At 54.6% G+C, this 21,116-nt stretch overlaps 1 protein-coding gene across 9 annotated transcripts in view; it reads right to left on the bottom strand.

The window, feature by feature from the left end:
* KCNT1 (potassium sodium-activated channel subfamily T member 1) overlaps window positions 1-21,116 on the bottom strand; it is a 75,785-nt gene that overhangs the window by 35,443 nt on the left and 19,226 nt on the right. For 3 of the 9 annotated variants that reach the window (XM_038156491.1, XM_038156493.1, XM_038156490.1), the window contains exon 1: window positions 2,104-2,742. The exons of 5 other annotated variants lie outside the window; for them this stretch is intronic. In XM_038156491.1, coding sequence (XP_038012419.1) covers window positions 2,104-2,252 — 149 coding nt within the window. In that variant the 5' untranslated portion in view covers window positions 2,253-2,742. Of the gene's footprint in view, window positions 1-2,103; window positions 2,743-21,116 lie in introns of those variants that run through there. One more of the 9 variants, XM_038156495.1, reaches the window with a different exon arrangement.

The following is a 21,116-nucleotide window of genomic DNA, read 5'->3' on the forward strand; positions in this document are numbered from 1 at the left end:
CTGACTGGGTAGCGCTGCTGGAGTCTGGCTTTGGGAGACACAGAGCATCTCAAACTCGCTGCTCATCCCTTCCAAACCCATCTTCCTGCCTCTGGTGCAGCAGGGGAAGAGAAGTGCACAAATCTCAACCTTAATTGCCAACTCATGGCTGGGCAGCAGTGCCCAGGGAAGGAGGAGGTGCTGGCAGTCAGGAGTCCAGGCAGGCTGTGGCTGGCAGGGCTCTGCCAGGGGTGTCAAAGTGCTCCACCAACTTCTCCACCTCTCAGCAGCAGCCTCTCACAGCAAGACTGCAGCAAATCACTTAAAATTCCCTGAAACCCAAGGAATTGGGTCTTTATGCAGCCCTGGGGCACCTTCTCTCGAGGGTCCACCAAAACACTGTAGTTACGCCGTTTTTGGAATTGCTGCCCTCCAGATTCAATAGTGCCTTGCAGCATCCCTGCTTTATGCTGTGCTCCCACAAAGGAAAGGAGGATCAGCCCTGGGGTGAAGGTTTGGCTGCCTGGACTTGGGCAGGAATCCATCAAGCCCCTGGGTGCCAGAGAAGCCCCTCTTGGATGTTTAATCAGTGCTGAGCAGTGGGATGAGTTTGCAGCAGTCTCCCAGCTGTATTTTTCTGGCCCCTACACATCTGGTTTGACCACTGACCCTGTCCTGAGGGGACACCAGCACACCAGCAGAACTTGGAAGAGCACAGAGAGGAAGCAGCCTTGCTCCAGAGGCTTTGCCCACAGTGGTGCCCAGGATGCCCCCTCAGAGATTCGGGTACCCCCAGGACAGGTCCAGCTTTGGTGCCTCTTTACAGCAATGAAAACGAGGCACAAAACAGACCACAAACAGCCTGACCAGCACTGGGAGCAGACCCAGACTGCCAAAACATTCTGAGGCCACACCAGCTCCAGGGATTTAGTCCCACTGCCCCCCACCACGCTCATCTCAGCCTTCACAGCCCCTGCCTGGCAGAGTCAGAGGCAGCGCCCCACCAGCTCCCCGTGTTTGCCCACCAGAGCCCCAGCACCAGAGCCATCTGGAGAGCTGGCACACCACGCCAGGGCCACACACTCCCAGCTCCTCAGTGTGCCAGGACTGTGCTCGCAGAGCCGGGGACTGAAGCGTGTGCCCGGCACGGCTCGGCAGCGGCAGCGGCCACGCCGGCGCTCCCAGCACACACCTCCCTCCTCGGCTTCCCCGGCGGGCACCACAGCTGCTGCTCCTGGCTCGGTGCCACCTCCCCCCAGATATGCCAAGAGGCAGAAGCTGAGGCATTATTTCATTCCAGCCCAAAGCCAAACAAGTAAAATTCCCCCTGAGCAGGAGCTTCCCTACCGCGCCCGTTTGCACCAAATTGCATCCCAGGAGACATACAGTACACAGTCACAGGTGAGGCAGCATGGATGGGCTGAGAGGCTGGGTAGGTGGTGGGAAAGAATGGAACAGAAAATGGAACGAACAGAACGAGAGCTGAATTAGTGACATTTGCATCCTCACTGTAACTAGGGGACCTGGCTCCTCCTGAATCACTGAAATCCCAGCGCAGCGCAAAGCCTTCTCCTCCTCCTGAAAAACAGCTCCTTCCTCTCTCTACACTCGGCTCTGGGCTTGCAGGAAGGCTGCAGCATTTCCTATGGCAGCTTTTTTTTTTTTTTTTTATCGCAGTTACAAATGAATTATTGCTCAGATGGGGGACTGAGCATCTCTCCAGCCACACAAACATGGTGCTAATGCACAGGGCGTACCGTGGCGTTAGCAGTGTAAATAAGCTCGGGGTCTCTGCTGCACAGGGAAGGTGCAGTGCAAGTTAACAGTGGTGTGTGGCACCCCCACGGTCTCAGGCTGCCATTCAGACATGCTTTAGGCATATAAAAAAAAAAAAAATCAAGAAGCACCTATAAAAATTTAAAGGAACTGGTTGCCTCCTGCTCCAGCTCCCTATTTCATAACACAACTTTAGAGCCGGCGCGGCTCTTTAACATAGCTCTCCAAAGGATTTGATCCACCACCCCTCCAGCCCGTGGAGGCACTAATCCTTTCCCTCTCATTTAAAAGAGAAAAGGTGCTGCCTCCCCCCCAGCCTCCCCACGCAGCACTGCAGCCCTGCAATACCTTTGTCCGACATCACTCCCCATGGATCCCATCCTCCGAGACGGTAACAAGGGGCTCACCCCGTGGACATCTTCTGTCGTCGCCGGCGGGACAGTTTTGACGTGGGAATTGCTCTCTGAAGGGGAATTCTTTAGCTTGGCTCTTGCCATCCTGCCAGCCTCGGCTGCCTCTGTGACTTCCTCCTGTTTCCCCCCTGAACTCTCTCATACATAGCAATCCTCACTGCAATCAGTTTAGAGCTGTCGGCACGTACCATCTCCTTCCTTCTTCTCTCTCCCCAGTCACGGCTGCTCAGTGGAACAATCCTGCCCTGTACATTTATTTTGGTAGTGAGGGGAGTCAAGGCAAACTCTCTGGCCTTGCTGCTGCAACAAATTTGATGCAAAACCGCCGAGAAAACGTCCACGATGCAGAAACCTCTGAAAAGGCTTTGTTTGCTAAATAATGAAATCGCCCTGCCTGGCTCTGTCAAAAGAAGGATTGCACTGCTCTTATCACCACAGGCAGGGCAGGGGCTGGAGGATTGTTTTTTTCCCCATCGCTGTTTTTTGGTAGCAGCATGAGGAGGAGGAAGCTATTTTCTCTTATTCCTCTGTGTACAGAGCAGCGTGCACACTGCGTGCCAGGGAACAGACTCAGCAGCTTTTGGCTCTCTCAGCCACGAAGCAGCAGAGCTCTGTCCCCTCCTAAATGCACCCTCTGGGAGCCAAGCAGAGAGGAGTGGCCAGCAGGGCTCGGTCCTGCTCACCTGGCCAGGCGGGTGCCTCTCACCTGGCCCAGAGGGACTCACGTTTCCCTCTTCAGGTGACAGCAAAAGCTGCTGCTCCTTCAGCACTCCCGGCATCGATTTCTCAAGATATCCAGCAGAAAAGGGAATTCACGCGGGCCAGGGGAGAGCTGAGCTGGGGAGAACACCTGAGTGCACAGGTGGGGTCAGGAAGGACTGGGGGAAAGGGTCGGGTATCCTTCCTTTTTTCGGGAATGCCACCAGTCCAGAGCTGCTCCTGCTTTGCTGGCAGCCAGGAACAAAGAGCATCCTGAAGGTGCCACAGCCCGGGTGGGGCCCGGGGCTCAGCACCACGGACAGCAGTGCCACCACAGCACCGCGGCCTCAGCGACACCCAGCTCCTGCCGTGTCACCCCAAAGTGCCAGCCCCACCCCAACACATCACACCGGGGCTGCCCAGCCCCACTGCAGGGCGGTGCTGCCCCTTTGCAGGCTGGAAATAAAGAATAAATTCACTGATGGCCACCACGCCATGGCCTAAACCAGTGCGGACAGTCAGGCTGCACCACAGGATTTCTTCAAATGTTTTTGTACCAAAAGTCAATGCATTGACTGGAAGGGTCTTGCCAGAACCTGGGACCTGCAGCTGTGAGAGGGCTGGCATGGAGAGCAGGGCAGGAGCTGCCCTGGGTGGGAATTCTGGGATCCACGTACTTCCAGAATGAAACACTCACAACTCCCTTTGGCACAGCTCCATGCCCTAAGCACACCTTCCACCCCCTGCCAGGCTGTCAGAACACCCAGAATCACCGTCCTGTGCCAAATGCTGGGAAGAAAAGGCCAGTCCTCTGCTTCCTCTCTGCCAGGAGCTGCCAGGCACGCTGAGCTCTGCCCTCTGCTCTTCCCCCAGCATCAGGACCCAGCCGTCATCTGCCCCAAGGCACAAAGGCAGGCCCCAAATTCCCCATTTCCTGTTAACCAAATCCTGGTTTCCCTGCTCACAGCGTTATTTCTTAATGGGATTTCACCATCTGACATACTTTGTTTCTGCATTTTGAAATGCAGACTGGATAAAAACCCGCAGCCCTTTTCTTAATGTGCCAGCTTTCAGCGTACATTTAATTTCTTGTTTTGCCTTGAAATGATTCATTGGCTCAATACATTAATTTTCCACCCAAGTCATTCCTTTCTGCTTCATGGTTTGATTCAGACTCTTCACAGATTGCTCCACATGTCTTTACTTTGGGGTCCTCAAATACCAAATATAATCTGTCAGCCCTCTGGGCTGGACTGTGCCCTGATAAATCCTCCTGGAGCACAGAGTCACTGGGATGGGGCAGTCAGGTGTCTGGTTTTGGATTAATTCCACATTCTATTGTATTCCTAATTGCAGAAGAACGTTAATTTTAGGCTTGAGATCAGATATGAAAAAGGGTTTAGGCTTTAGTTATTCATCTCAGCACTAATGCCCTCACAGAGCAGCCGGAACAGAACAGGGATTAGGGAAAGACCTGGGGAATTTTAACAGAACATATAAACTCTCTTGTCACTCTTGTGCTGTGCAGAAGGCGACAAAAAGCACAAAGAGCCCCGTGAGGAACTCAGATCCTGCCCACGGAAGCCTCTCCATGGAATCACCTTTTCTGTCAAGCACTTAAACACAAACCAAGAGAGGAAAACCAGAGAGAGGGGAATGGTCTGACCCCAGGCCATGAGAAACTGCAACCAGGGCTGCAGGTCAGAGCAAATGCTCCCTTTTCTGGGGAGAGGAGAGGTGGCCCAAGCCTGAGCAGAACCTCTGAGAGCCTGGCTGATCCCCCAGAGCACCCGGCCCTGCCCTGAGCTGCCAGAGCAGCTCCTGTGCCGTGCTTCCATCAGGAAACGCTCCTCTCTCAGCAATGCAGCGTGTTCCCCACTCCACCTGCAGACCCAGAGCCCAGCAGCCTGTCCCCTCCTGGCCCCAGACTGTCCCCTCCTGGCCCCAGACTGTCCCCTCCCGGCCCCAGAGTGCCGCTGTGTCCAGAGGAGCAGTGGGAGAAGGATCTGCCAGCCAAGGCAGCCCAGCACATCCAGCACACCCAGAGCACTCCCTCTGGCAGGGAAACAGCCTGTTCCTAGAAAGAGCCGTGCTGTCACCTGAGCCAGCTCTGCAGGGACACATCCTCGGTGCCTCTGCCCGGGGGACACAGCAGCAGGCTCCACGTGGAGCTCCTCGTTTGGACAGCACCTCCTCCGAGGGAATCCAGGGGGGAAAACCAACAAAAACACAACCTCGGCAGCATCAAAGCCCAGAGAAGAACTGCTCGGGTCCAGAAGCACTTCCCGGGCCAGCTGAATGCCAACCATCTGACTGCCAGCCAGGAAATGGATGTTTAATTTTAGTTTGAGAGCCCATTACAAAGTGCTGATGTCTCATTTCAGCAGCCACGTTCTGCAGAGACCACTGCTGCGCCGGGGGCTGCAGAGATGGCTGGGAATCGCTGAGCAGCAGTCGCAGGGGTAATGATATTTCAGAAAATAAGATTAGGAAAGGAGCAGATTCTTCATTGGTCCTAATTGAATCCACAGCAACTGCATTGTTAAACATTCTCCCTTTTATCCAGGCCGCTTCCAGTCCTGGCTGCCAAAACTCCCTTTACTCGCATATCCAAATTATTAATAATAAAGCATCACCCTGTCCATTAGAAGTAGTTGATGATACAGGAAGGGGTTGAGTTTCTCCCATTTTCTGGCAAACAAACTGCTCTGGTGAGATACAACCCAAGGGTGCTGGCTTGCAAGACCTCTTCAGGGAAAGCCAGGTTAATCTATTTCAAAATCTTCAAAGGGATCAGCTCAGCAAAGACAATTCCAAACCCACAAGGAGTAACCTGGGTGGGAAAACACACCTTGGAAGAAGAAATGTGCTCAGGAGCAGTCAGAACCTCACAGGAGACACTACCAGAGCTGCTGCTCTAAGGAGGGGCTGTGTTCTTACAAACGGAGTGTTAACAGCGGGGACCCCGAGCTGAAAAGCCATTAATGCTCGTTATTATCCCTCCAGGAACCCCTGGCCGCTCTTGGAAAGCAGCTCCAGGAAAATCAGCTTTCCCTGCGTGGCCCCTCTGTGTTTCTGTGCCTCTGCAGAGCAACCCTGCCCTGCCTTTATTTAATAACACCAAGGAAAAACAAGACCCCACGTAATTTATGACTGCCACAAACACCTCCTGTATTTCAAGACCCCAACAAATGTCACGGCATGACATTATCAGCTCAATAAACTTCAGAGGGCCGCTAATGCTCAGATAAATGCACAAAGCTGCCTGGCACAGCCTCTCGCTGGGGTGTTTTTCATGCACCAGCTCTGCCCCTGAGCCACCAGGGAATGCCCTGCATTGTCACCAGGCACTCTGCAAAATTGCTTTTCGAAAGCTGCCAAGGTTTGGAGGTTGCCAAGGCTCAGGCAGAGCCTTGCAAAAATCACCCCCCCCGTCCCACTGAGGATCCTGCAGCCAAGGCACAGAAAACACCAGCTGAAACATCCCTCTGCAGCAGAACTGCCTGGAAATGTCCCTGCTTCTGAGCAAATCTAAAGATTTGGGGTTTTTTTTTTCTCTATTCACTCATTGTTCTCTATCCCGATGGGAAGTTAAAATCACAGAAAAAGGAGCTTCTGCTTCCTCGCCAGAATGTTTTTTCCTCTGACATTTGTCTCAGTGAAAATAGCAAATCTGCCAAAAAGAAAAAAAAATAAAAAGAAAATTAAAAACGTTGGTGCTTCTTGCTCTTTCTCTGTGTAGAACTTGGCCTTCCCATGCCTGGGCAGTGCCAGAGCTGCTCCCACACACGCGTGGTGCATGGACACCCTCAGAGCCCTCTGGGACAGCCAGGATCCCCCCACCTGCTCCCCTAACAGCCCACCCTGCTCAAGAGTGCCCCAGGAATTCTTTTCCCAAGAAAAAAAGTCCTTCCGCCAGGAATTTTGACTTCCATCAGCTCCTGGAATTGCAGCTGGTGAGAGACCTGAGCCCAAAGAGCTCCAATTCCTTCCACAGTCAAACATAAACCACCAATACATTGATTAACTCAGACTGTAGATGTTACAATATCCAGCAGATGCCTGGGAAGGGGTTTATGTAGGTATTTATTAATAAAAGTGCTTTTAGGAAGTACTTTTATCTATTGACCCCGAGGCAATTAAAAAAACTTCTCTCCATTTTCTTTCCATTAGGGAGAGGAAGGTCCCTGGCATGGGAGCAGGAGCTCGGCGCTGCTGGGACAGCCAGCAGGGCTCTGTCAGAGATGGAATTATGGAATTTAAAATTCACAGGGGATCCAATCCCTCCCGAGGGGCTGCAGAAAGCCGGGGTGGAGGAGGACTCCTACCTGCCATTCCCAGGGAGGTGCAGCCGGGTGAGCTGGGGCTGATCCCATGGGAGAGACACGGATCCACGGGGAATCCAGGTGAGCTGGGGCTGATCCCGTGGGACAGACACAGATCCATGGGGAATCCAGCTGAGCTGGGGCTGATCCCATGGGACAGACACAGATCCATGGGGAATCCAGCTGAGCTGGGGCTGATCCCGTGGGACAGACACAGATCCATGGGGAATCCAGCTGAGCTGGGGATGATCCCGTGGGACAGACACAGATCCATGGGGAATCCAGCTGAGCTGGGGCTGATCCCATGGGACAGACACAGATCCATGGGGAATCCAGCTGAGCTGGGGCTGATCCCGTGGGACAGACACGGATCTGTGGGGAATCCAGCTGAGCTGGGGCTGATCCCGTGGGACAGACACGGATCTGTGGGGAATCCAGCTGAGCTGGGGCTGATCCCATGGGACAGACACAGATCTGTGGGGAATCCAGGTGAGCTGGGGCTGATCCCATGGGACAGACACGGATCCGTGGGGAATCCAGCTGAGCTGGAGCTGTCCTGGGGCTGATCCCATGGGACAGACACAGATCCATGGGGCCTCCAGGTGAGCTGGGGCTGATCCCATGGGACAGACACGGATCCGTGGGGAATCCAGGTGAGCTGGGGCTGATCCCATGGGACAGACACAGATCCATGGGGCCTCCAGGTGAGCTGGGGCTGATCCCATGGGACAGACACGGATCCGTGGGGAATCCAGGTGAGCTGGGGCTGATCCCATGGGACAGACATGGATCCACGGGGAATCCAGGTGAGCTGGGGCTGATCCCATGGGACAGACACAGATCCATGGGGAATCCAGGTGATCCCAGCCACACTTTACAACTCAAAGCACTTGCACACGAGTCCTGCCTTGATCTCCTGTGCCCTCTGTCCCCAGGGTGGTGGGTCCTGCCCTCCCCACTCCCCGCAGCTGAGTGCCAAAGGTAAAGGGAGGATTTCCCAGGATTTTGGCTTCCTGGGAGGTGAATCCATGCAGAAATGGGCTGTGAGGAGCAGGGCAGCACTGAAAGCGTCTCAGGGACTCTCCCACCTGCGCTCACAGGCCTTGGTCACTCGCTGCCATTACTGTCACACCAAGAGGCCCCAGCCAACACAAACCTCCACTTGCCTGGGCTCCCTGCAGGCTGGAGAGGGCCAGGATGCACCAGGGGGATGTAGAGCAGGACTGAGAAGAGGGGAAAATACCCAAAATTCAGTGACTTCACAGGAAGATGTCATGGCCCCTGAGTCCTCCCACTAAGAAACTAATCAATGACTAGAGTAATTATTTCAATGGAATTTCTCCATGCACTACAGAGAGCACCAAGGATCAGAGGACACCCAGGAGCTGGGAGAACATTCCCAAGCAATGGGGCTGTGAGCAGCTGGAGAGGGGAAGGGCAGGGGGAATAACACACACCAGGGCTGCGGCAGCAGCAGGGTTCAGAAACACCCACTCAGCAGGAGCCAGGGCACCAGCAAACCCACGCTGTGCCCTGCCTTGCCTCTCCTTTCTGCTCCCTCCTCCCTGTGCCTTGGCAGGGTTAATGCCTTGCACCACAGGCTCTGACGGGTTCCCTGAGAAGCCATCAGATGGATCTGCACCACTTCCAGCCCTCTAGGGCTCCTTTCTGACATTTGTCTTTAAAAAGCAACGCCATTCATATGAAAAGTTGATTAATTCCACTTGTTATAATGAGGCTCACAAATAAAAGCAGCTATTCCCCCCTGCTCACAGGGGGGATAATGGTCCTTACCCTTCTCACGACAGCCTTGAGCTTCCAGGGGGGAGAAGCTCTGTACCCAGCACTAAGTGTTATTATTAAACTGTCACTAAAAGCATTTCAGGAAAAGTTCACAAACTGCAGGGATTTCTGTCATCACAGCATCTGGCTGGGACAGCAGCTGGGCTGAGCGCTACTGCCAAAATCACAGTGGTACCAAATTCCCTCTCTCCATTCCGGAGCCTCAGCCAGCCTCTGGAGGGGACTCACCCCCAAGGATCTCTGTGGGATCAGCTCCCACCACGGCGGGCCTGGGGGGCTGCTCCATCCCCACTGCACTTCTGGGGGTCCTTGGCATCCTGGCAAACCAAAGAAACCCAGCAGGAGAGAGCCTGGAGTGGGGGGAACACCGATATCCACTGACACCGCCACACATCCACAGAAACCTTCGGCCAGGCGGGGTCACAGCAGACCCCGGGAAGGTTTGCATGGCACAGGCAGGAACTCACTGCCTGTGTTTTATTCCCTCACTTTCCCTATTTAGCCTTGGCAGCTGAACCAGGCAGCACAACCAGAGAGCTCCAGGCAGCAGCTCCTGCATCGCCCAGCCACTCCTCGGCAGTTTGGGAGACTTCTGCAATAAACTGGAGCAAAGGAGTTCTGGGGAAGGAGGAACAGCTTGGAAAGCATTGATGAGAGTGTGTTTAGCAGCTGCAAGAGAGCTGGAAGCAGAAGGAAGCCTTTGAAGAGCTGGGCTGATGGAGAGAGATGGGAAAATTATGTAAAGTAAGAAGACACATCCAGAGCTTGCAGGCAGGCTGCGAGCCCAGAGGGGGACGGGCTGATTCCAGAAGCGCCTTTGATTTCTCTCCTCTTGCCAGTGTACTCTGCATTAACATTCCAAATGTTAACAACTTCCAACGTTAGGGTTTAGAGGAGAGGACCCGGGACTCCAGAAACTGCCCAGTAATAGGAGCAGTGCCCCGAAATCTCCCTCTCACCCAGAGCCACTGCTCAGCTGTGCCCAGCGGCCGTGCCCTGCTGGGAGAGGGATGGAGGGGATTCCCAAACTGAGCCCCTCTTTTGGCTGGAGGGGAGCAGGCAGGGCAGCTCCCCTTCCCCGGGAGCCGGAGCAGTCCTTATGTAACTGCAGAATCCCAGAACTGTCATCGCAGCCTTTGCAGAGCCATTTTCACCTCTCCAAGTGTGCCTCATCAGCCACGAGCACGAAAGCTGCAAACCCAGCGGGGCAACTCGGGGCTGCTTAGCGGGGAGAAGGAGAAATAGAGCACGCCCGAGCAGCTGCTGAACAAAGCTCCCTGCAAAGCCACGATGCCGTTCCCGGGTGCATTTGACAGGCTCACAAGCAGAGCAATGAGACCCTGAAGCGTTTCAATGACTCCCGATCCCCTCCTGCTCCTTCCCAAAGGCGGTGGCAGGTTAAAATGGCCGGAGGAAAAAGGGGAAGGTAAGCGTGTACCTGTCGCAGCTGCTCAAGCCAGCGAGGAAATTAAAAGCCCTCGGGTAAAAATCTAAATATATATCTGCAAGGGAAGCGTGAGAGGTGTGCAGGCAGAGCACAGTAATGAGGCACGGCCAAGTCACTTTTCCAGGTGAGTACATAACGGGGTCACCCTCTGCTTCCCACGAGTTAATGAGAGCGGCGCCGGGTGCTGAGCCAGGCAGGGCTGGCAGCGGGGATGGGCAGGGCTGGCAGGGGGGATGGCAGCGGGGATGGGCAGGGCTGGCAGAGGGGATGGCAGCGGGGATGGGCAGGGCTGGCAGAGGGGATGGCAGCGGGGATGGCAGCGAGGATGGGCAGCGGGGATGGCAGCGGGGGTGGGCAGCGGGGATGGCAGCGAGGATGGCAGAGCTGCCCGAGCTGAGCCAGCCCCGGCTGCGCTGCGAGCGGAGCACGGCGGGCACGGAGCGAGGGAGGCAGCGCTGCGCACAGGAGATGCAGGGCAGCACCCAAACCGGCAGGGAGGAGCTGGGGAGGGGCAGGGCAGCACCCAAACCCCTCTGGAAGGAGCTGGGGAGGGGCAGGGCAGCACCCAAACCCCTCTGGAAGGAGCTGGGGAGGGGCAGGGCAGCACCCAAACCCCTCTGGAAGGAGCTGGAGAGATGCAGGGCAGCACCCAAACCGGCAGGGAGGAGCAGAGGTGACAGGACAGCACCCAAACCCAGCCAGGAGGAGGTGGCAGGGCAGCACCCAAACCCCCCAGGGAGGAGCTTCTCCCAGGGGCTGTGACAGGCAGCGAGAGCTGGAGAGGCACCTCCTGCTCCCCACACACCTCTCAGGAACCCTTCTGGAATTTGGTTTGGTGCCCAGCAGCAAAGTGCCCGGGGGAGCCGGTGATGATGGAGCCAGCACCGCGGCATTCCTGCTGCTGCAAACAGCCCTGAGCCGCCTGGCAGAGCTCACCAGGAGGAAATTTCAAAATGCCAGAGTGATTCCCACTCTGCAGTTTTAAAGGACTCCAAGCTCTTTTAGGTTTGGGGGGTTTGTTTGGGGTTTTTTTTGTTGGTTTTTTTTAATATGTTCTTTGCTTTTAAGGTATTGAAATCGTAATGCGGCGCAGAGCAGTGTCTGCCTGTTCAATGGTGCTAAGGGTTTCTGCTGAAAAAAGTGGAGAATTTCAGCGTCTAAAAACTTCCGTAAAACTTCTAAAAAAATTCCAAGAAAAATGATTGACATTCAAAGAAGCAATTTTGGCTTTGGGGCTCTCCATCAGCACTGCCAATTATGTCTCATGGTAATAACATTTTCCTCCCTCCCCAGGGTGGCTGGATGATGCCAGGTACCATTTCCCATACATTTTTTCATTTCTCTCAGCATTCCTTTTTGTAGTGCATTATATAAGACAGAGAAAATGGCAAGAGGAATTCACAGCGTGCTGCAGAAATGAGGCATGAACTCCATGGAGTCTGTGACAGCCTCATCAGGCTGTGTGGGCAGCACAAGAACAGGGGGCTGTGCCAGACCATTGATCTCCAAGAACGTTCCTTATTTTAACTTCAATGAGGAAAGATTTGCTTACCCATCAACATCCTGCTGTAGCTGGGGGTTCTGCCGGGAGCCAGGGAGCCCTGCGGCCAGGTGAAGGGCTCAGGGAGTCACCTGCAGGCAGGTGATGTGCTCAGAGTCACCTGCAGCCAGGTGAAGGGCTCAGAGTCACCTGCAGCCAGGTGAAGGGCTCAGGGAGTCACCTGCAGGCAGGTGAAGGGCTCAGACAGTCACCTGCAGCCAGGTGAAGGGCTCAGAGAGCCACCTGCAGCCAGGTGAAGGGCTCAGAGAGCCACCTGCAGCCAGGTGAAGGGCTCAGAGAGCCACCTGCAGCCAGGTGAAGGGCTCAGAGAGTTACCTGCAGCCAGGTGAAGTGCTCAGAGAGTCACCTGCAGCCAGGTGAAGGGCTCAGAGTCACCTGCAGCCAGGTGATGTGCTCAGAGAGTCACCTGCAGCCAGGTAAAGGGCTCAGAGAGTTACCTGCAGCCAGGTGAAGGGCTCAGAGAGTCACCTGCAGTCAGGTGATGTGCTCAGAGTCACCTGCAGCCAGGTGAAGGGCTCAGAGAGTCACCTGCAGCCAGGTGAAGGGCTCAGACAGTCACCTGCAGCCAGGTGAAGGGCTCAGAGAGTCACCTGCAGCCAGGTGAAGGGCTCAGAGAGTCACCTGCAGCCAGGTGATGTGCTCAGAGTCACCTGCAGCCAGGTGAAGGGCTCAGAGAGTCACCTGCAGCCAGGTGAGGTGCCAGAGTCACCGTCAGCCAGGTGAGTGCAATGCCCAAGCCACACAGGTGCTGTCCTGGATGTGACAAACACCATCTCTCTTCTCATCCAGCCAAAAACAGGGGTCAGCCCCGAGGCGTTGAAAGGAAAAGGCAAGGATGTGTGAAACTGTGTCCCTGAGAGAAGAGTTTTGCACAAAAACCCCCGGAATTCCCCCAGAGGTGCCTCGCACAGGTCAGAGCTGCCTGCCCAGCCAGGGCAGGAGCCAAAGGTGAACTAAAGGCACAAAAGGATTTTAAATTATCCACCAGCATTGCCCTTATCTGCCCATCAGCTTTTGGTTCAACTGCCGTGACCAAATCATCTGTTGGAAAGGGAATAGCCTCTCCAGGAGCTGGTGTGACAGCAAATGCTGTTTCACAGATCTTGGCTGCCTCGAACATTTACAGTAAAAAGCACAGCAAAAAAAAAAACAAAAAAACGCCTTGGCCTGTTCTCATCCCTCACAGAAAGACACAAAAATGAAAAAGAGAAGGCTGCAATTTTTTACACAGTGTCTCCTTAAAGACTGAACTGCAAACGTGATCCTCTCCATTTATATCCATCCTGGCCAGGCAAAGGCTTTTAGGAGGAAGGATGGTTTAATAAACAGACATTTATAACAAGTGCCAGAGCTTGCAGCTTCATCATCTGGAAAAGAGTCGATTAAACCAAGTGAGAAACTCCCTGATCACTAAAGGTGTCTAATGGAATTAAAATTGAATTATATCATGATTAATATCTTCACCAGCATGTTCAGATGTTCTCCTTTCTCTCCCTAAAACCTGCCTGTGGGAAATAGAGCATAAAAATCTTAGAGGGGGGAAAAAGGCCTTAAAAGTTTGGGTAATTGTTCCAGCTCTCTGAAGTTTCTCAGGAAAAGCAGCCAGGAGGTCCCAGAGTGGATCTTGGTGCTCTCCTGTGCTCACTAACCTGTGCTGGAACAGCAGCACTCGCTGTGCCTCTTGTGAATCCTCCTCCCTTGAAAGGGAACCGGGGATTCCAGCAGCACAGCCAAGCACAGCGCTGGAAAAGGGCACGGGACTCACCCAGCCTCTGCTCCCAGCCTCACAATTCCCTGCTGCAGAGAGCAGCATCCCTCCTCCGCCTCCTCCCTCCTGCTGGAATCCCAGTCCTCACTCACTCCACTCACTCCCTGGGCTCTGAGGTCCAAGCTTTGCTCTTCGTCAGAGTTTTTGTGGTTTTGTTTTCAGCTCTCACCGTTGGGAAGGAGCGCAGCCCTCGTGCATGCGCTGTGAGGTCGGCACATGCCTGCAAGCAGAAACATTTGTGCTGCTGAACCCTGGAAGGCCGAACGTTCCAGAGGCACAGAGCACAGCACTAAAACCATTTACAAGTTCTTAGCACGAAAGAAATATTTCCCATTAGAGGCCTAACAAGAGCTGCCTAGAAAATTGTTTTTCCTCTCAATTTCCACACAACAGCTGCTGGCGATAAATCTCCCCATCAGCACTGGGCAGTTCTGAGTGCAGTTACTGTGTGGGAAGAGTCCAAACAAAGTGACAATACCGAGCTTTAAAAGCATTTTGGAGGAAGATGAAAAGGAAAAAAAAAACTGTTAAACTACAGTTCTGGAAGAGGCTGAGGAGCTGTAATGGCTTTTGTGTCACCATCTCACACTCTGAGTGACCCCACAGAGCAGCAGCTCCTGCAGCAGAGCCTCCAGCTCATGGCAGTCCCTGAGCAGCTCTGAGATGACAGCTTCAGACGTCTCCGCTCTGGAAAGAGACTGTAAAATCTCCTTCCACACAGAAAAACCTCATGGTGCTGATTTACTGACCTGGAACTGATGGGTCTTGAGAGACTTGAGAGGAGCAGGGATGACAGGCTGGGTAGAGAACATGAACTTCCCCTTCCTTGTGTGCTGGCTCACAAGTGAGCACATTCCTGCACACGTGTGTGCGAGCGCCTCAGGACAGGGATGTCCCTGTGCCAAGGAGCTGGAGCTGCTCCAGGTGAGCAGAAAGACCAATCCCAAGTCATCTGAAGCGGGAACTGGAGTGTCAGAGAAGGCCTCGACTCTCGGCAGCGTGGGTGTGATTGCATCAAAGTGTAATGAGGCAAATCCGTCTCCAAAATCCAACTTCAAGAGCAGCAACTGAACGGCTTCCTCCCATAAATGCCTTCCCAGAGCCCAGCTGCAACTTCTTGCTGAGAAATATGGGCACCACCTAATCCCCACTTCTGCTCTTGAGCAAACACCGTGACTGTGCATTAGAAACATCAAACTAAATTAACGCGAGTGTCCATGCCAATTATTCCAATTAAACTCTCTTCTAAGAGCCAATTACCACCCATTTCATTAAATGAGAAAATTTTCAAACAATGCTCCCACTCGGAGCTCTCAGCCCAGATGCAATTATGCCCTTCACACATTGGTACTGGACACTGGGCAAACGAGTTTCTCTGGGCCTCTGCAAGGCCACCAGAAGCAGAGTTTGTCTGAAAGGAGGTTCAGGCTGTGTTTCAGCTCTGAAAAGCTGTAATTGGTACCCGTCTGCAGGACCCTTTTCTGCTTAAACTGCTTTTTGCTCACCTACAAACCACCGCGGTGCACCGGTGAAAAGGCCACTCTCAAATTAAACTGCTCGGGGCAGGGATTGGGGCGTTCAGCACCGAGGCAGAGCGGCTCAGGCACACAAGAGTGATGTGAGCTGGAGCAGGATTCCCACTGCTCCGAGGAGCTCACGCTCCGCGGGCTCCGCGGTGCAAAAACGCCCACTTTTGGCAAAGCCCTGCCTCGTCGTAAACATTTCCCTGGGGGATTTTTTTTTTTTTTTTGCTGCCTTCTGACAGGATAACACATTTCTCAGCAGTGTCACTCCTGCCCACAGCATGGCAAGGTCTCAAGCTGACATTTGCGAAACATCTTCACCACCTGCTCCCCAGAAACATTCCTCTCTCCTAGACAGAGGGGACCTTTTCCCTGACAGCTCCTGCCACCAGGGAGGTGGCACGTACCTGCATGGAGCCACCAAGCTCCAGCTGCTCCCGACACCCCAGTGGGTTCTGGAGCCACAGGAGCACTGCCCCACGGCCGAGGCTCACGCAGGGCTGGGAGCAGCACGTGGGGCTTTTGCAAAGTCCACTTCTGAAGCCAGAAACTCCTTGCAGCCAAGCTGAAGGAAAGAAATGACTCCGCTAATAGTCACACCTCGGGAAGGAGCCACGCACAGCAGCTCCACGGCTCTGCCCACGGCCCAGCAAGGAGAGCTCCCTGCCGGGAGGGAACTGCTAAATTCGCAGAGCCGCTCTCGGCTGCTCTGGAGGCTGCGTGGGCTGCAGGAAGCGCGGCAGAGCTGCCTAATCCAAACACAGCCGCAGCCTCCCCGGAGCTCCTGCCGGGCCCCGGCGCTCCGGGATGGGGAAACACCGGCCCGACAGCCCGGGAATGGGAACGGGAATGAGGTGGGGAAACACCAGCCCGACAGCCTGGGAATGGGAATGAGGTGGGGAAACACCAGCCTGACAGCCCAGGAATGGGAATGAGAATGGGAATGAGCTGGGGAAACACCAACCCGAATGGGAACGGGAATGGGAACAGGAACAGGAATGAGCTGAGGAAACTCCAGCCCGATGGTCCAGGAATGGGAATGGGAATGGGAGTGGGAATGAGCTGGGGAAACACCAGCCCGAATGGGAACAGGAATGGGAACAAGCTGGGGAAACACCAGCCCAACAGCCTGGGAATGGGAACGGGAATGACCTTGGGAAACACCAGCCCAACAGTCTGGGAATGGGAATGGGAATGAGCTTGGGAAACACCAGCCCAACAGTCTGGGAATGGGAATGGGAATGAGCTGGAGAAACACCAGCCCAGTGGTCTGGGAATGGGAATGAGCTGGGGAAACGCCAGCCTGACAGTTCAGGAATGGGAACGAGCTGGGGAACCTCCCCTAAGGCACAGGTGGCAGAGTGCAGGGCAGGGCAATCACTGCCCAAAGAAATCCACACCCAAATGCCACAAACCCCTGCGGACCCCAGTCAGGGTCCCTCACACAGGACAGGCTGGGGTTGGTCTCACCTTCAAGCGCAGCTTTTTTAAGAATCCTGCTGTTGAGGCAGAGGCTGAGAGCACACAGCAGCCGTGTCCATCCCCAGAGGTGCAGGAGAGGGACAAAGCCCATCCTGGAGAGAGGAACTCATCGCAGCCCTCTGCAGAGCAGGACCGGGTTTGAGGGAGCCTGGGGGTTCCATGGAACCTGCAGATCCATGTCGAACTCCAGGAGTTTGGGACGTGCAGAGAGGAGGATGGCAGCACCTCCCTCAGGACTCTCCCTGGGTGGAGGATCCCAGTTCCCAGCCTTGGCAGTGGCCATGGGTGGCTGCCCAGGCAGGAGGTGAGGACGGACCCACTCCTCGCTCCCCCAGACCCCACAGGCAGCGTATCCAGCACCTCAGAGACCAACACTCCACAGCAGCCAGCTTTACGTAAAGCTACAACCAAAAGCTCAAAGACAGGCGACAACAGAGGGTTCTGGAGAGAATAAGAAGTGCCATTTTCCCTGGGTTTGTGGAGTTGGATGGGAGTGATGAGTGCGCTGGCCTCCAGAGGGCCCCTCCGCAGTGAGATGGCAGAGCAGCAGCAAAAACCACCCGTGACAAAGGAACCGGTGACAGCAGCAACGTGAAACCCTGCCCAGGAATGCAAAAGCAGCGGGGCAGAGAGAGGCACAGACCCTGGCACCCCAGCGGGTCAGGGCAGAGACGTGACACAAGGGACAGTTTGTGTCTGAGACACCCCCAGAGACAGCAGGAGCTGTGCAGAGCACAGGGGACACCCGCCCCTGCTCCATCCCTTCATGTGACACCAGCCAGGGACACAAAACCCTCTCTGGGTGCCAGGAGGCTCCTGAGGGCAGAGGCCCAGCCCTGCTCCTCACCCTGCAGCTGGCAGCAGCCCCAGTGCCAGGAGCTCCAGCTCCAGCCCAGCAGAGCCTGCCACACACAACGAGGGCACAGTGGCACGGGGCAGCCAGCACCCCACCAGAGCCCAGCTCCATGGAGAAAACCAGGATATTTCTGCACCAGCACAGGTACAAACCCAACCCTCACTTGCCTCACATCAGGCAAGATTTTCATTCATCAAAAGAGCAGCGCCACAAAGGAAAGATGTGGTTGAAGCTCCCAGCTTCACTGAGGGACGCCTGGCTGTGTCCCCACACCTCAGTCAGTCACCTCCCCCTGTCAATTCATGGCTGTTTCACTCCACGTTGCCCTGCTGACCTCACGAGTTGCCAACCCCCGGCAGGGCAGCAGGTGTTGCTCTCCCTCTCCACATCCCTCCTTCCTTCCTTCCTTCCTCTCCACATCCCTCTTCCTTCCTCCCCACATCCTTCCTCCTTCCCACATCCATCCTCCCTCCTCCCTCCCTCCCCTCCGGCTCTGCCCACGGCCAGCCAGGCTCTGAGCCCCCCGTGGCCACTTGTTCATGGTGTCACACATCCCCGCACTCCCACGCAGCTGCTGCAGGCACAGAAACAACCCGGCCCTGGGGATGGCAGAGCACGAGCAGGACGTGCCCTCTCCGTGGCTAGAGGGACCCTGTTCCATGGGGGAAAACATCACAGGAAAAACACAGGGGAATCACCAGTGCGAGGTGCCCTGATGTGCAGACAGCACACCTGGCTGCAGAAACCCTCATCCCCACCCTGAGGGCTGGCACCCGGCACGCTGGGACTGACCACACAGGGATGTTCCGACCCCGAGGGGTTGTGCCCATCCACAAACTTTGCTCCCCGCCTTCCTCTCCCAGAACATCATTTGTGTGGTCAGCAAACAGCTCCGGGCTGGCTCCTGAAGGGACTCGAGCAGATGGTCTGTCTGGAGAAAGGCAGAAGCAAGACCAAGCAATGGAGGCCCCAGTGCGAGCCCAGAAAGGCAAAGCCAACTCCAAGCTCCTGGAGTTCCTCCAGGAAGCCACGGACAGCCCCCGCAGGGCACGCCTGCCCCTGCACCACATGGCTGGTGGAGTTTTAGGACAGAAAATAACTCTAAAAATGCTTGCAAGCACTGCTTCATCCTCTGCTTGCTTTGAAGGACAAGTTTTCCGAGTTTGAGAAGTTTGGAAAACAATGAACACCGGAAAACATTCCTCTAATCTGCTGGTACTGTGCTAACACCGCTGGCATTTCTGTCTCACCGAGGCCTTGCACTTCAACTCTATCGCCAAAAACTTCTCCATGATCAATTATTTATTACCTAGAATAATTAAAGGGGAAATGCTGAACTGCCAGGGGATTTGCAACCCTGAAATCCTCCTTCCAGCCCTCTGGCTGTGCAGGGGAGATCCTGAGACATCGCCAGTGAGGTTGTGGGGACAGAACAGAGAGCAGAGCCTGCCACCTCCCCACGGGCTGGCACCACAGGGACCTGTCTGCTCCAGCAGGCTGGACCTTGATCATCTCCCTGCAGCAAAACAGCAGCCAGAAACTTGCTAAAATGGCAACAAAAAGCTTCACAAAGAGAGGAAACCAGGTCACGGAGCCGATGAAATTCAGTGCTCTTAATTGATACAAAGTGTGATGGAGCAATGGAATCTAAACTCCGAACTCTCTGAAAGATGATTTTTTTTTTAATAATTGCAGCAATGCAGCAAATTAATGGACTGATAACAGAGGAAATCAGATTTGGGGACTGGGAGGCTGCGCTGCCAACCCTTGGTGGGCACCCTTAGAGCAGCTGGCACGAGCCTTGCCCAGAGCCCGTGTGAGCCTCTCTGAGCTGCCAGCCAGGAGCAAGGTGAGGCATTTAATTTGCACAGGAACACCTCCACCTCTGCGCTGGATCCAGTGGAGCCAGTGGAGCAGAGGAAATGCAGCGTGGCAGGGAAGTCTGTGCTCGCTGCAGGGCTTCCCTGGCAGCGTGCTCTCATCCCTCTTTTAGCAGTGCTAAAACAGTGAAGGATTGCTCCTGTCTGTTGGTGGCACTTCTCACAACCAGAGATGTTTGGATTCAAATTCCAGCCTTTTCTTCCTGTCTAAGCCCCTCTGCTGCACAGACCACGATAAAATGAGACTCCTCACAGGAGCACGAACAGCAGCACTTACCAACCAAGTTATTCATTCTCTGCTGGGGATCTCATGGCCACTCAGGGCTCTGAGGGAGAGCAGCTCACACCCGAGCAGGGCTGGCAGCGGCACAGGGCTGGGAACAGAGGGAGAGGGACCTCTGTGTCCCCAAGGCACTGTGCCTGCACACAGCCAGGCACTGAACAGGCTGTGCAGAGGAACAGCAATGAGCAACACCTTCAGAGCAGCAATAAATTACTTCCCTTGGGAACAAAGATGCAACTGTGATGAGGGAAGGTGGTGGGAAAACACAGCAGTAAAATTTAATGCATTCTCTGCAATTACAGCTACAGCTGCCAAGTTGTTTCTCGTGCTGTCACTACAGCAGTGGTGACATCTTTGGGCTCAGCCCGACCTTCCAGCCTCTCCTCAAGCAGAAAAACCCTCCTGGGGATTCCTGCAGGCACAGGGCCTTGCTGTGCTGACAAACAGCAGCGTGGTGCGTGCACACCCGTGGAACATCCCTGTGCCAGAGGCCCTGGGAGATCCCTGCCAAGCTTTCCCATCCAGCCAGGCTTCTCTCCACCTGGGAGCTGCTCCCTGCCCTTTCCCAGCAGGCTGAGGTGGCACAGGAGCTCCCCTGGCAGAGACATGCACCAGGGCCACACAGGAGCCACCAGAGACGCCCCACCAGACTCCAGAGCCACGCCAAGACCACGTGGAAGGAGCTTTGTCCCAGGTACCACGGCAGGAGCCAAGACTCCAGCATCTCTGCACTCTGCTTGCCAGGAAATCTCTGAGTGAGGACTTTCGGTGTGTCCTGTACAGGTGGTTGAGGGCAGTAAAAGGATTCATTTTGCCCGAGTGTTTAATTTGCCATGAGTGGGCTCAGCACCAGCCCCAGGGGCTGCCCTGGAACGTGCCCACCTCACCAACCCCCTGCCCCTGCTCCCCCTTCACTCAGGTATCTTCAGCACCCTGAAATGCTGTTTTCTCTTTCAAGCCCATTCCCCCAACAAACAGAAAAGAAACCAAAGGGAAAGTAAATAAGTGGGGAAAGAAAACCACCCCAGGGAGGGACGGAAATTTGAGCCAACGGTGTTAAATTGCACTAAATAACTGAAAATCAATGTTGTTCTTCCTTCTCCTCAGGGCACAGCCATCCACAGCAGCACTCCAGGGACACCTCTGCTCATTCCACCAGCCTGCTACGGGCACTTTCTTTTATTGCAAGCAAGGGCCCACTGCTGACAGTGAAAACAATATCCCTGGAAAAAAAGCAATGGCCATTTTTAAAAATAAAATAATAGTTACAATTACAAGAGAACTGCGTTTCTTCTTTGCTCTATTACTTTCATAATTTTCC

The sequence above is a fragment of the Motacilla alba genome, chromosome 17 (assembly GCF_015832195.1).
Source record: "Motacilla alba alba isolate MOTALB_02 chromosome 17, Motacilla_alba_V1.0_pri, whole genome shotgun sequence".
Classification (NCBI taxonomy): domain Eukaryota; kingdom Metazoa; phylum Chordata; class Aves; order Passeriformes; family Motacillidae; genus Motacilla; species Motacilla alba.